At 41.6% G+C, this 21963-nt stretch overlaps 1 protein-coding gene across 1 annotated transcript; it reads left to right on the top strand.

Moving 5' to 3' along the window:
* The first annotated feature begins 7395 nt into the window (after positions 1-7395).
* On the top strand, positions 7396-21630 carry tnfrsf10b.L (tumor necrosis factor receptor superfamily member 10b L homeolog). The gene is made up of 9 exons (NM_001090997.2): positions 7396-7627; positions 15266-15350; positions 15473-15604; positions 17831-17945; positions 18315-18388; positions 19408-19500; positions 20137-20156; positions 20377-20491; positions 21266-21630. The coding sequence occupies exons 1-9, from the start codon at positions 7562-7564 to the stop codon at positions 21550-21552; spliced, it is 987 nt and encodes a 328-aa protein (NP_001084466.1). The 5' UTR covers positions 7396-7561; the 3' UTR covers positions 21553-21630.
* Positions 21631-21963: the final 333 nt, after the last annotated feature.

Raw genomic sequence — 21963 nt, forward strand, 5'->3', positions numbered from 1 at the left:
TTCATTTATATGTGTGTTTAACCAACGATGTTACAAGCACAATGTTTAAATACTTTCTTGCACAGGGAAATTTATCTGCGCATGCCCAGGGCACGGAGGCATGGTTGTGCGCATGTGCATGCCCTGAGATGGGGATTTTTATTAAGAGACTGGCGTGATATACTTTCATTCTACTTGGCAATAATTTGGAATTCAATTTCAGATTAATTTTACAAGGAAACTAAGTTGGAGATATGCTTCTGGTAAGCAGATCTTAACATACTGGCCAGTACTTTGAGCTGTATTTGTATTTTGACTTTAGTTCTCCTTTAAATATATATTCCAGTTTGATAATATTCTTTAATATGCCACTTAATTTGATACAAATCTGTTGCTCAAGTATTCATTTTGGGGGTATAGTTTTCCTTTAATGGTCTATGGACAACCATTGTAACCATTTGATTGGTTACAGTGGGTGGGGTTTGTGTAGATTGTGGGCGTGTCCTGGTGGTGTGACCCTACATATCCTGATGGGTGTTACACCACTACTTCAGCTGGTACAGGCTTGTACCCTTGTTAATTTTATTGCTGGCACCCAACTCATACTCAGCATCTACAGTAAATCTGCACAATCCCAGCAGTTGCGTCTCTGAGGCTGTACTGAATGTTTGACCAATCACATCAGGAGAAAGACCTTTGCATTTGATTCCTTATATGGATCACAGCATTGCAATCGCTGGTGTTTATTTGCTCTCTTTACTAGTTTGCCTTTTTTGGTTACATTATTATTTGAGCTGGCGACACCTCCCTCCATTCAGACTGTTTTTGCACATTATTTCCTTCTTTATATCTCGTCCAAGAACACTTATGACTTATGACTTCCTAGAGGTATTTACACACTGAGCTCATGAATCTGATTGTGCCACACCTTTGCACCACTAAGAGATATAAGGGCTCTTACTCACTTGCGTTCTGACCTGCGCTCCCCTGCGTTCCGTTTTTTGGCGTTCAGCCGCAGGGGAGCGCAGGAATAGACGCATGTCATTATTTCAAATGGGGCTGTACTCACTCAGGCGCGTGTAGGCGCCGAACGCAGGAAAAATGCAGCATGTTGCGTCTCAACCTGCGTTCGGTGCCTACACGCGCCTGAGTGAGTACAGCCCCATATAGCAGCATGGGAGTGAGCTGCTGGGATACTACACGCAAGCCCGGGGTGAGGTGGGTACGCCAGCGAAATTACGCTCAGCAGTCCGAAGTTACGCTAGCGTTGGCTAATTAGCATACGGCGTGTAGTTAAAGTACAATGGCCGTATATGCTGCAGCAAATACATTACATTACACAAGGCCAGGGAACCTTAATAAAATTATATAAAAATTGTTATAATGCCCTACACATGTGCCCACAGTATAGTTTAGGTGCCATATGTTAGCAAATGTAGGGTGGAAGGAGGATACCCGAAAAAAAAAATTACAATCTTTTTCAGTCTATCACCCTTTAAGCCAGTGTTTTTTGGGACTTAGAAAAATTGTAAACTTTTTTTTGAGGAACTCCTATCTACTCAAGTGCACTTCACCTGGTCTGAGGTGGTGAAGGCAAGTCTGGTGATAGAGGTAAGGGTCAGTAAAATCAAAAACTTAGTGAATTTGCGCAGTAACGCTCTTTCGCCAGACCGTAAATTCGCCTGGCGTTAGAGTTCGAAGTTGCGCCAAAGTCTATCCAGCAAATTTAGGATATAAGGCCTTTAGGATATAAACAATAGAGGTGTCACAAGTGTGAACAATACAGGGGGATCACAGGTGTGAACAATACAAGGTATTACAGTCTGAATTTGCGGTTTAAGCAATGCAGGTGCCAGTTTATCTCTGTAGTGATACCTTTTAAAGTTTACATATGGTAAGCAGACACAGCATGTGGGGGGCCACAGAAGGGGGGGTCACGGGCCACCAGTTGGACAGCCCTGATGTAGGCCATAGGGAGGGCCCATACAAGGTTTGACATGGTTTAAAGGGGTGTTATTGGGCTGCTTAGCCCTTAGTTGACTAGACTCTTCCTCTAAACCGCTTATTGTCATTTGTCATCTGAAGACACTCCCACCATTTCTCTGTAACAAGGGGTTACATATCAGTCTGGTCTCTCTACCTATCTCCAATCTTATGAGTCATCAAGAATGTTATTATGAATGTTGGTCTGACTGACTGTCACCTGCATGTCTAGCTAAGGGAGTGAGGATACAGATTCTCTATGAGAAGCAGTGACGACAGGTGAAAGGAGCATTTAGACTGCAGCTTTTTTCTGCCTGAGCATCAGACTATGTGCCATTAACCTAATGCCCATCACATCACCCTTTGTATATTAATTATGATCCTTTTGATGTTAACCTCTAGTATATTTTAGTATTCTCCTCTAGATGTTAATCTTTAGTATATATTATTGTGCTCCTTTTGATGTTAACCTCCCACATAGTTTATTAGAGCCAGTTTTCTTCTTTTTTTCTTTGCCTTTAATCATTAATTCCCCTTGATGAGCGGACTTTGTGTTAAGATGCCATTTATGCAGATTTTGCTTTGCTTCTTAGATTGTGATGTTATATATGCCATATGTATATAAGTACAGACAGTCATACAGTTTATACATCAACAGACAAAGCATAGTGCACAACCTTTTTTACCTGGGAGCCACATTCAATTGTAAAAATGGTTGGGGAATGCCAAATAAGGGCTGTGATTGGCTATTTGGTAGCCCCTATGTGGACTGGCAGCTTACAGGAGGCTCTGTTTGGCAGTACACATGGTTTTTATGCAACCAAAACTTGCTCCCAAGCCAGGAATTAAAAATACTATGTGCTTGTGTTCATGGAGGTGGCAGAAAAATAATCTGTACAGGGACTCTTGTTGGAGGCCTCCATCTTGGCTCCAGGGCCGGATTCCATGGCGTAGTGCCCGAGGCCGCATGGTCCTGGACCCGGCGCTCACATGAGCAGGCCCCCCCCGCCGCATGGTCCTAGTGGCAAAAAGTTACTGGGCACAACTCCTCCTCAGCGCGTGCGTAAGCTAGCTGTCAAGCACCAAAGCACTGGGGAACTTTGAGTCCCCAGTGCTCCTTAGAGATGCGGCTGGGCGCCCCCAAAATGTTGCTGCCCTAGGCCTGGTGGCCTTGCCACATATCCAGGCCTGCTTGGCTCCATCACTTTTGATTACCTGCTTAGGTCATTAATCATGTTTATACAACAGAAGTGACATGGGGAATGGTTTGGTTCTCCTTTAATCTTCTCATCTTGAGTGACTGGAGCCCCTATCCAGCATGGAGACACTATATCTTAGCTATTATAGAAAGCATGGTGACAGCAATTGAATTTTCAGAATTTAACTTGAATACAGGGCTGAGCTGCCTATCAAACAAGAATCTGGAAGCAAATCTGTAGACATACGGTAAGTCAGATCAACTGGACTTGCTGTGTTTTTCTTGAAGACGTTTCACCAGTCAACCAACTTTTAATTCTGAATAATTTAACAAGTAAACAAGATCTTTTTTATTGGGAATATATACTCTGGAATGTTGCTCCAATCAGCATAATCTGTTTATCATAATCAGCAAGAATGTCATGAATTAGGGGGCACATTTACTAAGGGTCGAATTTCGAAGTTAAAAAACTTCAATCAAATTTGATACTTCGATAGTCAAAGTATTTTTTCGATCGAAAACGGCCGTTTTAAAGCAAAGCACAAATAATAAGCTCAATGAATAGGATGCTGAACATATTTTTTGCCTCAGTGGCATATCTAGCATTGCACAGAACTGGATGCAGGGTGTGAAGCTGGGCCCCCCCTTCCTACAGGCCCCTTCCTGGATATGAGCAAGAAAAAACCCTGCCATTCCATCTGTGGCTCTGGCAGGTCCAAATGGTCTGGGTGTGATTGTGATTAGTAAATATATTTGATCTGTGTTATTTCTTGCATTAAAGAGATTGTGTCATGATTTTTATGATGTCGTTTTTATTTCTAAATTATACTGTTTACACTGCAAATAATTCACTCTACGATATAAAATGTAATTCCTGAACAAGTTCCCCATTTTCCTTTTCGATATTTTTATGGCAAAAAAGCAGAACCATAAATGCAGAGCTCAGGGTCAGCTGCACTATATGAGTTGTTTGAGCTGTAGTAGGGCTCTTACTCACTGGCGTTTTGACCTGCGCTCCCCTGCGTTCCGTTTTTTGGCGTTCAGCCGCAGGGGAGCGCAGGTCAAAACGCCAGTGAGTAAGAGCCCGTAAAATGTACCGCGATCATCCCAAAACGGTGTAATTATTTTTAAATAACAATAAACTAGTGCATGAAAGAAATAGTGCAATATTGCTTAAATACAAAAACAAAGACAGTGTGGCGCATTAAACAATACTTACTGAATAGTTAATAAAATGTAGTGCCATATTTTTCAAAAAGCTACGATGTGCTTAAAATATGACAATACATATTAAATTTCATTACAGTAAAAAAAACTACAGCTCAGTTTTATCGCTTGGTGACATCTGGGTGAGTCGGCTGATAGCAAACACAGTGCAGCTGCCTACAGAATTGCGCAGGCCCCCAAACACGTTAGCAACAATATAGGAAGAGTGGATTTGTGATGGCAGCCTGAGTACTACTTAAATAGTTAACCTGGAACAGAGGAGGTTAGGGGGGTGAGAGCATGGGATTTACAGATATAGAGTTCACTAAACCACATGAGACCACAACATTATGTAATGTGGCCCCAGCAGCGCATACAGGCAGTGAATGACACATAAACAATGAGGAAGTTAGGGCCCTGTCTGCAAATTCTTCTATACAAACATAAACTTCCCAAATTGTGGGTTGGGACTTGGAGGGACTACACAACAAATGGGGGCTCAGTCTGAAGACCAGTAGGGAGAGATTTTTTAATTATATACAGTATATACTTATTTTTGCTGTTGTACATACTGCGTAGAAGGCAAATATGAACAATGTGTCATATGTGTAATCTTATTATCAGATGAAATGGTTTGGTCAGGCAGATTGGACCATCTGGACATTTACCCTAAGTTATATGAACATACCCTAAATATACCAGCTGTAATGTGATCTACACAGGGGAATTACACGCTTCTTGGTTGTGAAGGAGTTGTCAGATGTCTGGGAAAGTCCTTTCTGTAGCTAGGGTGATGGATTTTATTTATACACTAGTGTTGTAGTAAAATTGGTCAAAGTTTGCATTTTTTTCCTAGATCTCCAGCAGCAATGGCTCATTCTAACACATGATGCATTTCCTTCCTTTTCCTCTCTTAACCCTTACAATTTGCTATATCTTTTAACAGCATCAGAGAAACATTAGCTACTAATGTATCAACTATAACAGTAAAGCACAGGGAACATGCTCAGTAGAGGTTTGTGGATAACAAACAGTGTAACTCTAGGCAGTGTCATTCTGTGGCTACTAAAGCAAATAAAGTGCTGTCTTGCATAAAAAGGAGATTAACTCAAGGGATTTTGCCTCTTTATAGGTCCCTGGTAAGGCATCACCTGAGTATGCAGTGCAGTTTTGGGCTCCAGATATTAATGAGCTGGAGATAGTACAGAGACATGCAACTAAACAGTTTGGAGTGATGGAGGCACCATCTCTCCCTACTATCCCACAGCCACCACAGTTGATTCCCAGAGACTATTGTCCGGGACCCATTGCTACTATAGGCACCATCTCTCCCTACTATACCTGTTATCTCACAGCCACAGTCCCTTCCCATAGGCTATTATCCCCACTGCTACTATAGGCACCATCTCTCCCTACTATAACTGCTATTCCACAGCCACGGTCCCTTCCCAGAGACTATTTTCCCACTGCTACTATAGGCACCATCTCACCCTACTACACCTGCTATCCCACAGCCCCAGTCCCTTCTCAGAAACAATTATCCCACTGCTACTAGAGGCAACATCTCTCCCTACTATACCTGCTATCTCACATCCAAACTCCCTTCCCAGAGACTACTATCCCACTGCTACTATACGCACCATCTCTCCCTACTATCCCACAGTCCCTTTCCAGAGACTATTATCCCACTGTTACTATTGGCACCATCTCTCCCCACTATATCTGCAATCCCACAGCCACAACCCCTTCCCAGAGACTATTATTCCACTGCTACTATAGGCACCATCTCTCCCTACTATCCCAGTCACACTCCCTTCCCAGAGACTATTGTCCCATTGCTACTATAGGCATCATCACTCCCTACTATACCTGCTATCCCACAGTCCCTTCCCAGAGACTATTATCCCACTGTAAATATAGGCACCGTCTCTCCCAACTATACCTGTTATCTCACAGCCACAGTCCCTTCCTAGAGGCTACTATCCCAGTTTTACTATAGGCACCATCTCTCCGTGCTATACCTGCTATCTCAAATCCACACTCCCTTCCCAGAGACTATTATCCACTGTTACTATAGGCACCATCTCTCCCTACTATACCTGCTATCCCACAGCCACACTCCCTTCCCAGAGACTATAATCCCACTGCAACTATAGGCACCATCTCTCCCTACTATACCTGCTATCCTACAGCCTCACTCCCTTCCCAGAGACTATTATCCCACTGTTACTATAGGCACCATCTCTCCCTACTATACCTGCTATCCCACAGTCACACTCCCTTCCCAGAGACTATTATCCCACTGTTACTATAGGCACCATCTCTCCTTACTATACCTGCTATCCCACAGCCCCTTCCCAGAGGTTATGCTTATACTCAGAAATTGAACCAATTTCTAGTTTAATAGCACACAGATGGTTTAAGGATTTTTACAGAGCAGAAACATAAGGTGTCAAAACACCACAATAACATTTCAAGGTAGTAGTGCTTTGGTGCCTGGTTTATGGGCTACACAGTCAGTGCACGTGTGCCAAGAAGTAACACATCACCATGAGAGAAGCTGCCATACAGGTATTACTGGGTGCTGCAGGTAGTACAGTTTTGAGCTATTTAGAAAAAATACTGTGCCTAAAATGCCCCAAATGCATTAAACCAGAGAAGTAAACTGATTCTGTCCATACTAATTCCACTGTTCATGTGTGTTGGGGCAGCTGGCTCTATTAAACAATACAGACGAGAAACTACAGTCTGTACACTATCTGTCAGTTCTTGTGATCATGGACACCTTCCAAAAAGTCACAAGAATGTCTATTACACAGCGGGGAACATTTTTAAAGAAATAGGCTCCGCGTAACAACTTGTATCATGACGTCGGTGCACCTTCCCCACGCGCACACCAGTGTTTTTTCTTCCCCTTGGCCTTCACCCGGCGCTCCTCCCCTTTCCTTATATGGATTTAGTTTCTCCCGCGGGCCTGACGCACGTCGTAAAAGTGGGTTTGGCCATTGTAAAGTGTCAGAATAGGGGCGGCAACGTTGTGAGCGGTCTTGAGCAAAGTTCCAAACACCAAACCAGAATCAGCCAGACCGGCAGAGACAGAGGTGGTGGATCGTGTTATGTCTATAGACTTTACTGGTGGGAGAGGGACGTATAAGCGCTGCCTTTCTGAGGGAGGCGGTGTTGGCTCAGACTGCAATGGCCCCGAGAGGGGAGCGCAATGGATATGCCCCAATGGCAAAACTTACCTTCGCCTTCTTGTTGGTGAGTGGTTTGGTCCTCGTTGTGATTCTGTGTATTATTGTGCGCTTTGCAGTTTTTAATCATTTGTTCTGCTGTTTATGTTATTATATGTGTAATTCCCTTTCTTGTAATTGGTATGACCCAAAGGAAGCCAAGCAGCTGCTTCTTTATTGTGGGATTCCCCCACTAACATAGTGGTAGAAAGAAAGTTCCTGCACATCCTCTAGAGCTGATCCTGAGGAAGGTTTAAAAAAAAAACCCAATAGGAAAGTGACCCGAGAGTCCTTTGTGCGTCTGTTTTTATGGAAACCCGGACACGTGACCCACACCTGAACCCGCTGACCTCCATTGAACTGGAAGTGTTGTTGCTGAAAAATAGTGACGTCATCAGGATTTGAGCTGCAGTGAGGGAAATGACTTTAAAGGAGAAATTGAGAGCCACATCTGTATGTAGTGTGTATTACCCACAAGCCAACCCAATGCTGAACTCTAGTTTCCATGTTTGTTCCAAGTTGGATGTCTGGGCAATGAGGCGACTCTAGAGCAGCAGTTTTCTCACTTGCTAAGAAGTCAATCATCCCTTTGCCAGGGGTGGTACTACCAGGGCATTCCAAACTGCAGCCAACATTTCTGCCAAGTCTGCGTGAGCCATGGAACACTGAAAGGGTCATGGTAGAGTCCTGCAGCGGGTCGGACCTGCGGGTTGCGGGTAGAAGTTCCGGGTGCAGGTATAGACGCGGTTTTGCGGGTCGGGCCACGGGTCTTCTCAATAGCGATATTTACTCCTTTTTTCTGGTTGTGTCTACTTCCGATGATGTCCCTTCCTGTTTACAATGACAGCACTTCCTGATTCTTGATGGTCAGTGGGTCCGGGTTGCGGATAAGGTACTTGCAGGTCGGCTAGCGGGTCCAAGCAGGTAAGAATGCGGGTATGGGTCCCAAAAAATGGACGCACGCAGGACTCTAGGTCATGGCAGTAAACTTTACTTTCACACTGACCATAATCCTATAAAACAGGGTCTGGCAGTCTATATCCATCTAGGTTTTGCTGAACTACAACTTTGAGCATCAAAGTGAGAAAGGCTGCAGATTGACACTGGCCAGACACCGGCCCCGAGTAGGCTGCCTTGTTCAATCTGGAATTCCTGGCCATTACAGACCAGCTAGTTTTGCTGAGCAATCAGATCTGGGCTGGGAAAGCAGGGGGCCACCCAAAAACTCCACCAGGGGCCCACCAATTCATCTTAGACCAGGGGCCCACTCTCTGCACTATTTTTCTTTTTCTCCTTACTCGTACTCTGTTCTCCTAGTCCCTCTTTCTTTACGTATTATAATCTATTATTCCGTCTATTAGCCTATTTGTTCTCATACAAATAGGGAAATATGCCAAATGTTTAGCAGCATGAGGGCCCACTGACATCCCAGTGGGCCAGTCCGACACTGTGGGCATTTCTTACCTGGACCTGACCCGAGACCCCTCTGCCCACTATATTGCTTCTTCCGATTAACTGTGCATTTGCCAGTCTGTTAGCGACATTTATTAATAATCATCATGTGTAACACAGTGAGACTCTGCGTCGCCCTCTACTGCCCAGTGTGTTTGTGTGCGCTGATAGGAATCCGCTCTGTCTGGCACTGGGCACCTAGTAAGGACATGGGGCAGAGAAATAGGACATTTCATCTTGTACGTCCCATTCCCAACAGTACATCCGCACATACAGGGTGGCAAGGGGATCATTGCTGATACAGAAAGGGGCAAAGTTGATGCATTTTGTGTCCTACATACATATGTATTCCGGGGCGTGCCTGCTGCCTGGCCACTCACAAGACGCGTGCAGTGTCAGGAGGTTGGGTGGAAAAAGCCTGGGAATGTGAGTGTTTTGCAGTGACCGATACCCAGCTGCATCAATATCTGTTGTAGGCATCACATTTATTATTGAACTGAATGGAAAGTGGCTGCAGGGAGAGAGTCTTGCCCACTGGGTGCCATACACAGGCCAATATAAGTAACTAGTCCTCAAGGAGCACAGACCACGTTTCCTGCCTTTTTTTATGGATACATTCCTTTCCCGACAGGTCTGCAAAGGCATTGGCTGTTTATACATTAATGGAATTAAAAGAACCAATACTCTGTATGAATTTTAAACCATAGCTCAATTTCAAACTTGAAAGGGTACATTTTCTCTTTACTATAACCAATTCTAAGGACGTTTTCAATTGGCCGTCATTATGTTTTTTGCATGGGTTTTGAATTAGCATTAGTTGTCCTGTTCTGAGTTATTCTTATGTTTCCATTTTATTTCTATCGTTCTGTTCACCTTCTATTTTGATTTGCTAGTTGTTATGGTAATTACTCCCTAGCAACCAGCTACCTGTTTACATTTCAAGCCATAGTGCAAAAAAAAAAAAAAAAAAATATAATAAATGGTGAAACTGCTTTGGAACGTGTGCTAAAGTTTACCTTAAATTTAACATTACCCCCCTTCATAGCATCATCCTAATCCGAGGAAATCCCCTTTAATTAGACAGGGGTTCCGGTCTGGGTTTATTTGCAGCTGTTGGAAGGGAGCCCTATACTCGTGCACCTTATTTATTGGCGCACATTGCCTGTGATGTCGTGGGTAGATAAATCAATTGACCCGTGGCAGCCTGTGAATAATAATTATGTGGCTAATATCATGCAATTAAGATAATGCAGTACAAAGAATACCATTTGTTTTCATTTTCAGTTACCGCGGCCTCTTGTCTTTCCTTTGTAGTCTCCTGCCTTTTCTTTATCTGCCGCTGATAATCTTCCCTTTATCTCTTCACTGGCTTTCCTTATTGTGCTCTGTTTCGAGTACAGGTATGGGATCCGTTATCCGGAAACCCGTTATCCAGAAAGCTCCTAATTACAAGCTGTCTCCCATACACTCCATTTTATCCAAATAATCCATTTTTTTTAAAAAAAATGATTCCCTTTTCCTCAGTAATAATAAAACAGTACCTTGTATTTGACCCCAACTAATTGGAAGCAGAACCAGCCTATTGGGTTTATTTAATGTTTACATGATTTTTTAGACTTTTAAGGTATGAAGATCCAAATCACAGAAAGGTTACCCAGGTCATGAGCATTCTGGATAACAGATCCCATACCTGCTCAAATAACACCAGAATATAAACTCTATCCTATCTCTTTTTATTGGATATCCATTAAAAAAAATGGGTTAAACCATCCGTTACTGCTTACTGTAAAAAGAGAAAATACTTTTTTTTCCCCCTCTTGTTGAAAATGTGTATGTATGTGTGTGTATATATATATATATATATATATATATATATATATATATATATATATATATATATATATATATATATATATATATATATATATATATATATATATATATATATATATATATATATATATATATATATATATATATATAGTCAAATACAAGAGTCCTCTGCACTCAACCCATTATCAATATATTTAAGACAGCGACATTTTGTGCATACTGCTACTAAAAAATGCCTTACCCTTTAAACAAAACAGGGATTGTTTGTCCATATATTGCAATATATTTAAGCTGGCCAACTACGTCAAAGTCATCCCATATCTGGCCAGTCCTATGCTCAATTTTATCTGATTCATTAAGAATTCTATTGCTTCATTATACATTAATGAAGCAATAGAATTCTTAATGAATCAGATAAAATTGAGCATAGGACTGGCCAGATATGGGATGACTTTGACGTAGTTGGCCAGCTTAAATATATTGCAATATATGGACAAACAATCCCTGTTTTGTTTAAAGGGTAAGGCATTTTTTAGTAGCAGTATGCACAAAATGTCGCTGTCTTAAATATATTGATAATGGGTTGAGTGCAGAGGACTCTTGTATTTGACTATATGTATTTTGTGGTCACATCCTCGTTGCACCCCCGCCTAATGGTTTTAAAAAATAGTGGTGAGCACAACTTTCCCTTGTTTGTTATATATATATCTATATAAAGATATATATATGTGTGTGTGTGTGTGTGTGTGTGTATATGTGTATCTATGAAGTCCATTGTCTGCTTCTCTAATGTGACGATTCGTGAGGCGGGTTACTGGGGCATCCGATGTGCCCTGGCATGTCTGGATGGGCTAAATATCATTGCTATGCAAAGTCAAAGAGTGAATAAATAAAGGAGAAGTAAAGGTGGTCTTCGTTTTTATTTTTTGTGGTTTCTCAGTTATTTAATTATCAATTGCAAAGTTACTAGGAAATTCTAACATACGGAAAGTAAACTTAAAGGGGAACTGCCCCTGTAAGCAATGAAGCAGGGTTTGCACTTGGGTTAATTTTTTCTGCCCCTTCTATTTATGTCAGACTGTCTTTCATTTGGGAAGGGACAGAGGTGACTGGTGGTTTCCTGTACATCATTGAGTATAACTTGCCCTTTGTGCAATGTTCTGCTGCTGATAAATCTGGCCTGGTGTGCGTACTTGTGGTGTCGGTATAATGGCACAGTGCAGCAGTGGTTAATCTGCAAAGTCAAGAGTGTGAAGAAATCGGGGAGTTTCTGTTTTGTTCTATGTGCTGAATGAATCAGCGGTAACAAAAAAAAAAAGGAAACCACTAAATGAGGTGCTACCGATGCAGAACTCATTTGCCCGGTGTGGATACATGCTTGCCGTACAGCTTGCACTTTATATGCACCATTACAGTATGAAACAGAATCCAGCATATACCCCCCCCCCAAAAAAAAAGTAATTCAAAACAGCATATTGCGGTTAAGTAACTTAATTTAACACTTTAAGCTCCACCTGCCATAGAATTCATGGGGTTAATCTTGAAAGTACCATAAAAAATTATGCCACAGATACGTTGTTACCAGGTTTCCTTTTGCTCTGCGCTGCACTGGCAGTAGTAAGTGGAAACACCACTGGGCTTTAATATTAAAGGTCTGTACATGGTGACCTCCTACACGTTGGCTGCTATTTTCAAAACATATAGCGCTAAATGGCACAATCACTAATGAGTACTGAACAGTCTGCTACAATTTTGAAAATAAAAGAGATGATCTGATTGGTTTGATGATGACGAATCCTGTTTGTAAAGGTGGCCATACACCGATATGCCCACCTGGGGGGGGCGATATTGGGCTGATCCGATCGTGGGCCCCAGGGCCCAATGATTGGATCATAATGCAAAACTTTTGGGCAGACATCGATCAGGAAAGCCCGTCGGAGGGCCCCATGCACGGGCCAATAAGCTGCTGACTCTTGTCTGTTGGCAGTTTTATCAGCGCGTGTACGGTCACCTTAAATCATCACTATGTTTTATAGAGCGAGCAGGTGCAGCCCAAGCTGGCCACCAGTCATCATTAGTGTGCTAATTAGTACAAACCAATGGCTTTTTCAGGCAGCTTTAATGGTTTATGGTGCAACACCATTGTTATCCAGAATGCTCAGGACCTGGGGTTTTCCGTATAATGGGTCTTCCTGTAATTTGGATCTTCAAACCGGTCTAGTAGCATCATGAAATAAACTCAATAGGCTGGATTAGCATCCAATAAGGATTAATTATATCTTAGTTTGAATCAAGTATAATATACGGTTTTATTATTATTCTAGAGAAAAAGGGTATAATTTTTGTTTTAAGCATTTGGATTTTTTGATTTTAAAGGAGTCTATGGGAAATGACATCATCTGAGCAATCATGGCAGCTCCCACACTTGGATTGTGCTATGTGTAACAAAGGACTGTGGGATTTAGAGGCCGTGGCTCAAGGAAGGGCCAGTTATGCCTTATACTACATTCATGTATCTGTACATTGAAACATACATGCGCCCAATCTACAGGCATTTCTTATTCTAATCTGAGGAAAGTACCCAAGAATGTTGCATTACCTGTGGAACATGTTGATGACGTGTATTTATACGCAATGAGGATAATGGCAGCAATCCCAATTACACTACATTACTCTTCCTATGATGATATTCACCCTCAGGTCTCGTGCCCAGTACAGACTGGTTTGTGCATAAATTTATTGTCACAGATCACAAATTGATGTCCTCAGCAGTTCCTTTACAATTGTCTGTCCTACTAATCCATTCTCAGTGCTGTGGTGTTTCTAGTTGGAATAACTGGCTGGGCTGCAGTCTATGGGGCACCTCCATTGGCGTAAACTCCATCCACCAGATATGATATTGGCACATTGATCTTCCAGCATGTCCAAGAACTATAACTCCCTTTAGCCCTTTAAAGGAGAACTAAACTCTAGAAATGAATATGGCTAAAATGGCATATTATATACTGACCTTATTGCTCCAGCCTAAAGTTTCAGACTGTCAGTAGCAGCTTCAGGACTTCAAACTTCTCACAGGGGGCCACCATCTTGGAAAGTGTCTGCAGCACTCTGTTGCTGTTGAGAAGCTAAGTGTAGGGATTGTGACCATTATTAAGCAGAAAGTGAGGTTTCTGTTCTGCCATGTAGTAATTATCTGTATTAATTACTAATCAGCCTTATATTGTGACATTTCTATTCTATGTGTACTGTATATTGTGAGTGGGTCCCTAAGCTCAGTAAGTGACAGCAGCACAGAGCATGTGCAGTGAATCAGCAGAAAAGAAGATGTGGAGCTACTGTGGCATCTTTGGAGACACAGATCTTTACTGCTAAAGGGCTGTGGTTGCCTTGGGCTGGCACAGAAGCCCAAAACATAATGTGTAATATGTCTTCCTACTTCTTTAGTTCTCCTTTTAAGCTTGGCTACGTACAGTGTAAGATTATTGTATGCCATAGTGTTCTGGCAGACTAAAGGCAGCCATAATTGGAATAAGTTTGGGGCAATCTAACTGATAAGGACCCCTTATGGATCCTTGTATGGATCCCTTAGGGTCTGCAGCTCCCATTCCATTCAGATCAGCTGTTGGGAAGCTTTATCTAACCATCCCTTATACTAATGGAAGCACATGCAGATGGCGCTTGCACATATGATCTGTGGCCTCCATAGGAAACATGGCTGGTTCAGTTGATGAAAGTCAGAAAAGGGCTGTTTAAATGAATTAACTTGAGCGCATGGCTGGTACCAATAGCCACTGTGGAAGGATTGATAGTTCAGAAGGTGAGTCATCCCATGGCCTTGTGCATGTGGTTCATGAGGGACAATTTCTGTATCTGAACACTTTTACAGAGAATTTGCCATACATGTAGTAAAACCACATGGAATCTCAATTCTCTAGATGGGGGAAACCAGCATTTCTACTGCCCTCCCCAGTGAGATCCTCCTGTAAAGTCTGTTAAGCTCAGAATGAAATTTGGGACTTTGGATATTTACATGCTGGTGGTACCGAATGCTCCGGTCGGGGCATTATTAATAAAGGTGCTTAGTGCAGACTTACTGTGTACTCCATTCAGCTCAGGCCTGTTTGGGCTTTCCCAGTGGCTATTGCTGCATTGCACAAAACACATGTGGTTCTTTTGCATATGAGTCACAAGGTAAACTATGTACCTTTCACAATGTCTCGTTACTGCACAGCTCTAGGGTTGCTAGGCAATACAATGACACGGCAACTCTTGGCAGGTCTTTCAGGGACAGCTATTCCAATGCAAACCTCATGGAATTGTGTATTTACCCAGGGTGGGGGAGACCAGGGCCATTAGTAACGTCTATATCTTCTCTCCTCAGGTGGTCTCCACTAGCAATGGGCTTCCATTAAACTCAGATATGTATTACCAGGCTGGAAATATCCGATGTCTGCGATGCCCCGCAGGTAAATCATTATTGGCCTATTTGTTTCTATATGATTTGTGCATGTGCTTGTATGCATGTGCTTGTATATAAAGGTATATGTCCAACTGTTTTTGTTCTGATTTCTCTGGGTGTCATTTATAGGGACGTATGTGGAAGAGCCATGCACAACGAGGGACACTAAGGGGGAATGTATTCCCTGCCACCCAGGTTCCACTTATAGTGAAGGTCCAACTGGCCTGGACCACTGCCTCAGCTGTTCTAGGTGTCGGGATGGTAAGTGTTTGTGCCCGTCCTATCTGTCCGTCTGTGCAGATATGCCTTGTGTGTGTCTGCACCAAATCTCTGCTTCTGTTTGCCATTCTGCCATAATTGTGCTGCAAGATCTGGGTTTGGAGCAATCCTGAGTATTTAGCACAACCATTGGCGAGGGGCAGGTATCCGTTTTAATGTGAATACAGGTATGGGACCTGTTATCCAGAATGCTCGGGACCTGAGGTTTTCCGGATAACAAATCTTTACGTAATTTGGATCTTCATACCTTGTCTACTAGAAAATCATGTAAACATTAAATAAACCCAATAGGCTGTTTTGCTTCATATAAGGGTTAATTATATCTTACTTGAAATCAATTACAAGCGACTGTTTTATTATTACAGAGAAAAAGGAAATCAATTGTAAACATTTGGATTATTTGTATAAAATGGACTCTATGGGACAGCCTTTCAATAATTTGGAGCTTTCTGCATAACGGGTTTCTGGATAACGGATCCCATACCTGTATATATCCCTGGATTGAGCAAAGTAATTCTTTACGTTACTTTTGACTAAAATAAATTTATTTATATCTAAATTTGAGGATTCTTTTCAACTTTTTTTTGTGGAGGATCCAATACCCCATTTTTCATAAAAGGTGCTAAGCTTGCCCAGGAGCAGTAACCCATAGCAACCTATAAGATGTTTCTTTTAAACAGGTGACCAGTAAATTCTACCTGCTGATTGGTTGCTATGTGTTCCTCCTCCTGGGCAAACTTAGTGCCTTTTATTAATTTCCCCCAATTTGTGTCTGGCCAAAAGTTTAAAACCAGTAAGCAGGTTAGAAAATCCCATTGTGTGAGGACCCAGTAGGAGTGGAATCTGATCCGCTCTATTTATTCCAGTGTGTGGGCAGACCCACTCATTTGCCAGCCTTGGCACATTTAACTGTGTATGGACAGTTTAAATGTGTTTCTGGGATTTGTGCAAATTCCTAGACTTTTATATTTCTTTCTTTTTTTAGTAGGATTCAGTCAAATCCAAACCCAAGAAAACGTGGAAAATGAAGTGCATCCGCGTGTATTGGCAATTTTCCACCCATGTAACACTAAATTTCCGGGCATGCTGAGGGTTCAGATTCAGTTCGGTGTTCAGCCATGTCTATTAGGGGAATTTTCCCGAACCCTGATTTACTGGCTTTAGTTAATCCCTAGTTAAAGGACCAGTAACATAAAAAAAAGTTTCTTTGCAACGAAAAAAAAAAAACACCAAGGCAGTTTTAACTTAAATCTCAAAGCTTTTATTAAGAAATTACTTACCGATTCTCTGCATGCGCTCCTCTTCAGAAACGGTGTCAGGGCGACGGCGACCATTGTGTGGTGCTCAATTTCTCCTCCCTGCCTTCTATAGGAGATATTGAGTGACACACAATGGATCGTCGCCCTGCCGTCTGATGAGGAGCGTATGCAGAGAATCTGTAAGTCATTTCTTAATAAAAACTTTGCAATTTAAGTTAAAACTGTAGTGGTTTTTTTGTTTTTTTTTCTCGTTACAAAGAAATAATTTTTAAAAAAAAAATGTTTTGTTACTGGTCCTTTAATGATCTGGCCCACCAGCAGATTAACAGTCAATAGGTAGAAAATAGCAAGAGATTGAAGCCTGTGACTCGCATTGACCTCCCATTTCGGCTGAGACTTCCAATGCCAATCTGTCACACTGAGTGAGTGTATAATTAAGAGGAGGAAAAAGTGAAAAGAATTGATTAAACATTAAAAAATGAAAGTTTTAAAGAAATAAAAATTATAATGTAGTGTTTCCCTGCACTGGTAAAACTACTGTGTTTGCGTCAGAAACACTACTATATGATATTTCTTTTTATTATGTAATTGACTATTGTTATGCTAAGATATTGCTTTGCTGCTCTTTGTTCTTTCTGTTTTTAATAGAAATAATTGAAAAGAAAAGAAACACTACTATTGTTAATATAGGAAAAAAAATTCCATTAAAAACCTTTACTTATATGAATATTTAAAATAACATTTTTATGGGATAAGTGTTTGGGAGCGTAGGACCCCCTACTATTGGGATAATCTCAGTAGGGACATGCCTGTTTGCTTCCCCCCTCCATATACGCCTGTGCTGGTAAATAGTTTATATTTAACCTGTTGTGGTCGAAGCTGGGAGTTACAGAGAGCTGGAGGCCATTGAGTAGAGTCATTTTTTTCTCCCTGACATTTGGATTTGCAGATCAGGAGGAGGTGAGGTCCTGCACAGCCACTCAGAATGCAGAATGCCGATGCAAGAAAGGTACCTACTGCCCCATGGATCACCCCTGCGAAGTGTGTCTCACCTGTACCGAAAGGTAGGTACTCATGAAAAATAGAGCAAGCTGCTGTCATAAACATAGGTGTATATATATATATATATATATATATATATATATATATGTATATATATATATATATATATATATATATATATATATATATATATATGTATATATATATATATATATGTATATATATATGTATATATATATATATATATATATATATATATATATATATATATATATATATATATATAGTACAAGGGGGCTAGAACAGCAGGGGGAGGGGCTTTAGAGAAGCCTTATCTGCCCCCTTTAACCACATAACTGATCAGAAATATAAACAAATGATTATTTATAGTAATCTGCCAGAATTCTACCTAACTGTCATTTTGCCTGTAGCTGCCCTCCAGGCCAGGAACTCCACCTCCCGTGCAACTCAACATCAGATAGTCACTGCGGACCTGCTGAAAGTGGTAAGTTTCCTAATTTTAGGACTGGGCTTCCTAGGGCCCCCCACTTACAACAATTACATGGAGACATTAGAGGTTACAAAGGCTTTTGGTGGAAATGGGACTTTTGGGAAATCTTCTGCAACTTTGGAAGTTCAACCCCGAGTTTCCTCTCCAACTCTTTTTTAGTGAATGTGTCCTGCCTAGAGTACTGAATAGATGGAACAGAGTCTGTACATATCTAATAAAGGGGTTAAACTGGACTGATCCATTCATCCCCTGTGTCAAAAGTTGACTCACAAAAGTAGGATGTACAGACCTTCTGCCATTCAAGTCCTGATGCCTTGCCAATGTTTTTTTTTTTTTTTTTTTTTTTTTTTTAATTTAACAACCCGGTCAATAATTCCCTATAGCGTATCTGCGTATAATAGCTTTTTGCCCACACCCACTTCCCTACTCGTATAATTTATGAATTTTGAGGCTGAAGACACACAGAGCTACTAGTAGAAACTACTTGTCACCACTACAAAATAGACAATAGTGATATAATTGGCTTTGCTATTCTCAGTATTGTCTATGGCATGGCATTATGTATCCACAAAAAGTAGCTGCTATTAGTAGCTGTGTGTCTTTACCCTAATAGTTATAAGGGAGATGTGCAACCTATAAAGGTACAAGGCCAATGCTGAGAACATATATCCAGAACACTGATCTGGAAGGTGCACTCGGTTGTTCTGGTTTTCTGTAGCAGGAAGGTGCATAATGTCTTGTAATACACAGGTATTTCAAATAATAAGTGTTTATGATAAAGCATATTTTATTTATTGAAAGCAGTTGTTACACCTGGGCTAACTTTGCATACTATCCCTAGTAACACTGAGGTATTTTGGGTACAGACAACTATAGTAGTTCATTTGTAAGAAACGTATGGGGTATCTAGAAATAGGGTAAGCAGGTAACATAAGAGAAAAATCCTATTATTCCTTCCCTAAATCCTTGCAATAATCCTCTCTAACCTACAAACCTTTCTACCTTTTCTACAGGATCATTAAAAACCTGGATTTGGGTCCCATTTGTAGCCTTTCTACTGTTGCTGACTGGATTCTTTTTGTATAAACATCTAAAGTGGTGTGAAGGTGAGAGGGAGCTTCATTGTGTTTTTGACTTGGGCGGGGATAGTAGTGCTAGCAAGGAAGAGTGAAAGTCCAAGCAGGATTTAGAGAGAAGGTCAGTGCTTGAGGAGAGCAACCACAGAGGAATTGGGCAGTGTTCCAGCAGAAAATGATTGCAGCAGTGCTCCGGCAGAGGGCAACGAGAGTGAGGGAATGGAGCAGTGTTTGGGCAGGGGAGTGAGGGAATAGTGACCGTGTTTGGGCAGAGGAGAATGAGGGAATGGGGACAGTGTTTGGGCAGAGGAGAGTGAGGGAATGGGGACAGTGTTTGGGCAGAGGAGAGTGAGGGAATGGGGACAGTGTTTGGGCAGAGGAGAGTGAGGGAATGGGGACAGTGTTTGGGCAGAGGAGAGTGAGGGAATGGGGACAGTGTTTGGGCAGAGGAGAATGAGGGAATGGGGACTGTTTGGGCAGAGGAGAGTGAGGGAATGGGGACAGTGTTTGGGCAGAGGAGAGTGAGGGAATGGGAACAGTGTTTGGGCAGGGAAGGAATAGGGTAGCTTTAGGGCACAGAGTAGTGAATGAGCAGAATTCAATGTTGGGAGGGATTAAGTGGGGAGTTGCTCACTACTGACCAAAATGTTTTTTTTTTATTCCTAGATTTGCACAATCGAGTTGAGGTAAGAAACACTTACATACTTATTCATGAACAGGAAATACATCTGTATGTTGCATGCATGGTACCCATAGAACTCTGGCAGGCCTGGTAACATATAAAACTGTGTGTACTTTCCTCTGGGCACTATAGCCTGCCTCTTTACTTCACATAGTTTCCCATGTGATATGTATTGTCTGTGTGGATATGCACAACTGTGTACAAGGCTTGTTCTTTATTCACAGATGCTCAACTCTTTATGTGTCTCCAAGATAACTGGAAACCTGGGAAGAGAAGAGATTCCCCTGATCTCTCCAAAGTTGACTTTCGTAAATGCAGATCACAAAGAGCAAGAAGCAAGTAAGTACAGCCTGGGACCTGCTAACTGACACCCACATGACACAGCTTCATCCACATCTTCATCCACATCATTGTCTACATAGCGCCAGCAAATTACACATTAATTTCTAATGAACAAGGATCTTGCAAAAAACAAAGCAAGGTTTACAGAATTAGAATAGGGTTCGAGGGACCTACTTAGGGCCGGGTTGCTTAGGGAACCAGGTCGGCTTGCCCTACTCGCCAGAGCTTACAATCTAAGGGCTGAGAATAAGAGACAATGGCTGATTAGACATGAATATCGCTGAATGCAGAGCCAGTAACCCCTTCACAAACTCTCGGTAAAGGAAAATAGTTCTTTGTTCACATCTTAATGTTTTCGTTCAAAATATACTCTTGTCAGAACTCTACACTCTGCCATTGGTACGATGCTGAGGGCTGTTATTTAAAAGAGAAGTAAACCCTAAAAATGAATGTGGCTATAAATGCACAGAGCATGTGCAGTGACTCAGCAGAAAAGAAGATGGGGATCTACTGGGGCATCTTTGGAGACACAGATCTTTACTGCTAAAGGGCTGTGGTTGCATTGGGCTGGACAGAAGCACAAAACATAATGTACATTTCTAGCTACTTCTTTAGTTAGGCTTTAGTTCTCCTTTAACAACAGCTGGAGGGCTGCAGGTTGGAGATCCTTGATATATGTTCTTTGTATTTTTATCTACTCCCCTCCCTTGGGACCCAGGACCCTCTCTGTCCAGCCCTTGTAACAAAACCTCACCTTTCCTTGTCCAACAGTATTCCGCCGATCTTGGGACCACTTTTTTGAACATGTGCCAATGGAAAGATGGGACCAATTCATGCGAAACCTGCACATCTCTGCCAACACTGTGTATGAAGCCAAGGAGAACAACAGGGGCAACTCCAGAGAGCAGAAGATTGCCATGCTACAGGCCTGGTACCAGCAGAATTCCGGAGATGTGAATGATCTGCTGGCCACTCTGCACGCCATTCATTTGCACACCCCTGCCAGAACAATTGTCAGGATACTTTTACAAGAAAGAGACTATGTAGAGAAAAATTAAGAGACATTCTATTTATGTGCATAATGTTTATTTTTGTAATAAAATTGAAAATCCTTAATAAAAAAAAAACACAAAATACCCAAAAGTTTGTATTTGTATTTATTTCCAAATGTCAATGACTGGGAAAGTTGGTTTATCTCTATACTAGTGGGTAAAACTGTCTCTATGTTGTTAAAGGGATGGTTCACCTTTACGGTAACTTTTATTATGTTATAGAACGGCCAATTCTAACAAACCTTTCAATTAGTTTTCAATATTTATAGTTATGTGCCTTTTTCTACCGACTCTTTGCAGCTTTCACATGGGCGTCGCTGACTCCCTTCTAAAAAAATAATTCTCTGTAAGGCTACAAATGTATTGCTATTGTTACATTTTATTACTGATCCTTCTATTCAGGCCTCTCCGATTCAT

This window comes from Xenopus laevis, chromosome 3S (genome assembly GCF_017654675.1).
Source record: "Xenopus laevis strain J_2021 chromosome 3S, Xenopus_laevis_v10.1, whole genome shotgun sequence".
Lineage (NCBI taxonomy): Eukaryota > Metazoa > Chordata > Amphibia > Anura > Pipidae > Xenopus > Xenopus laevis.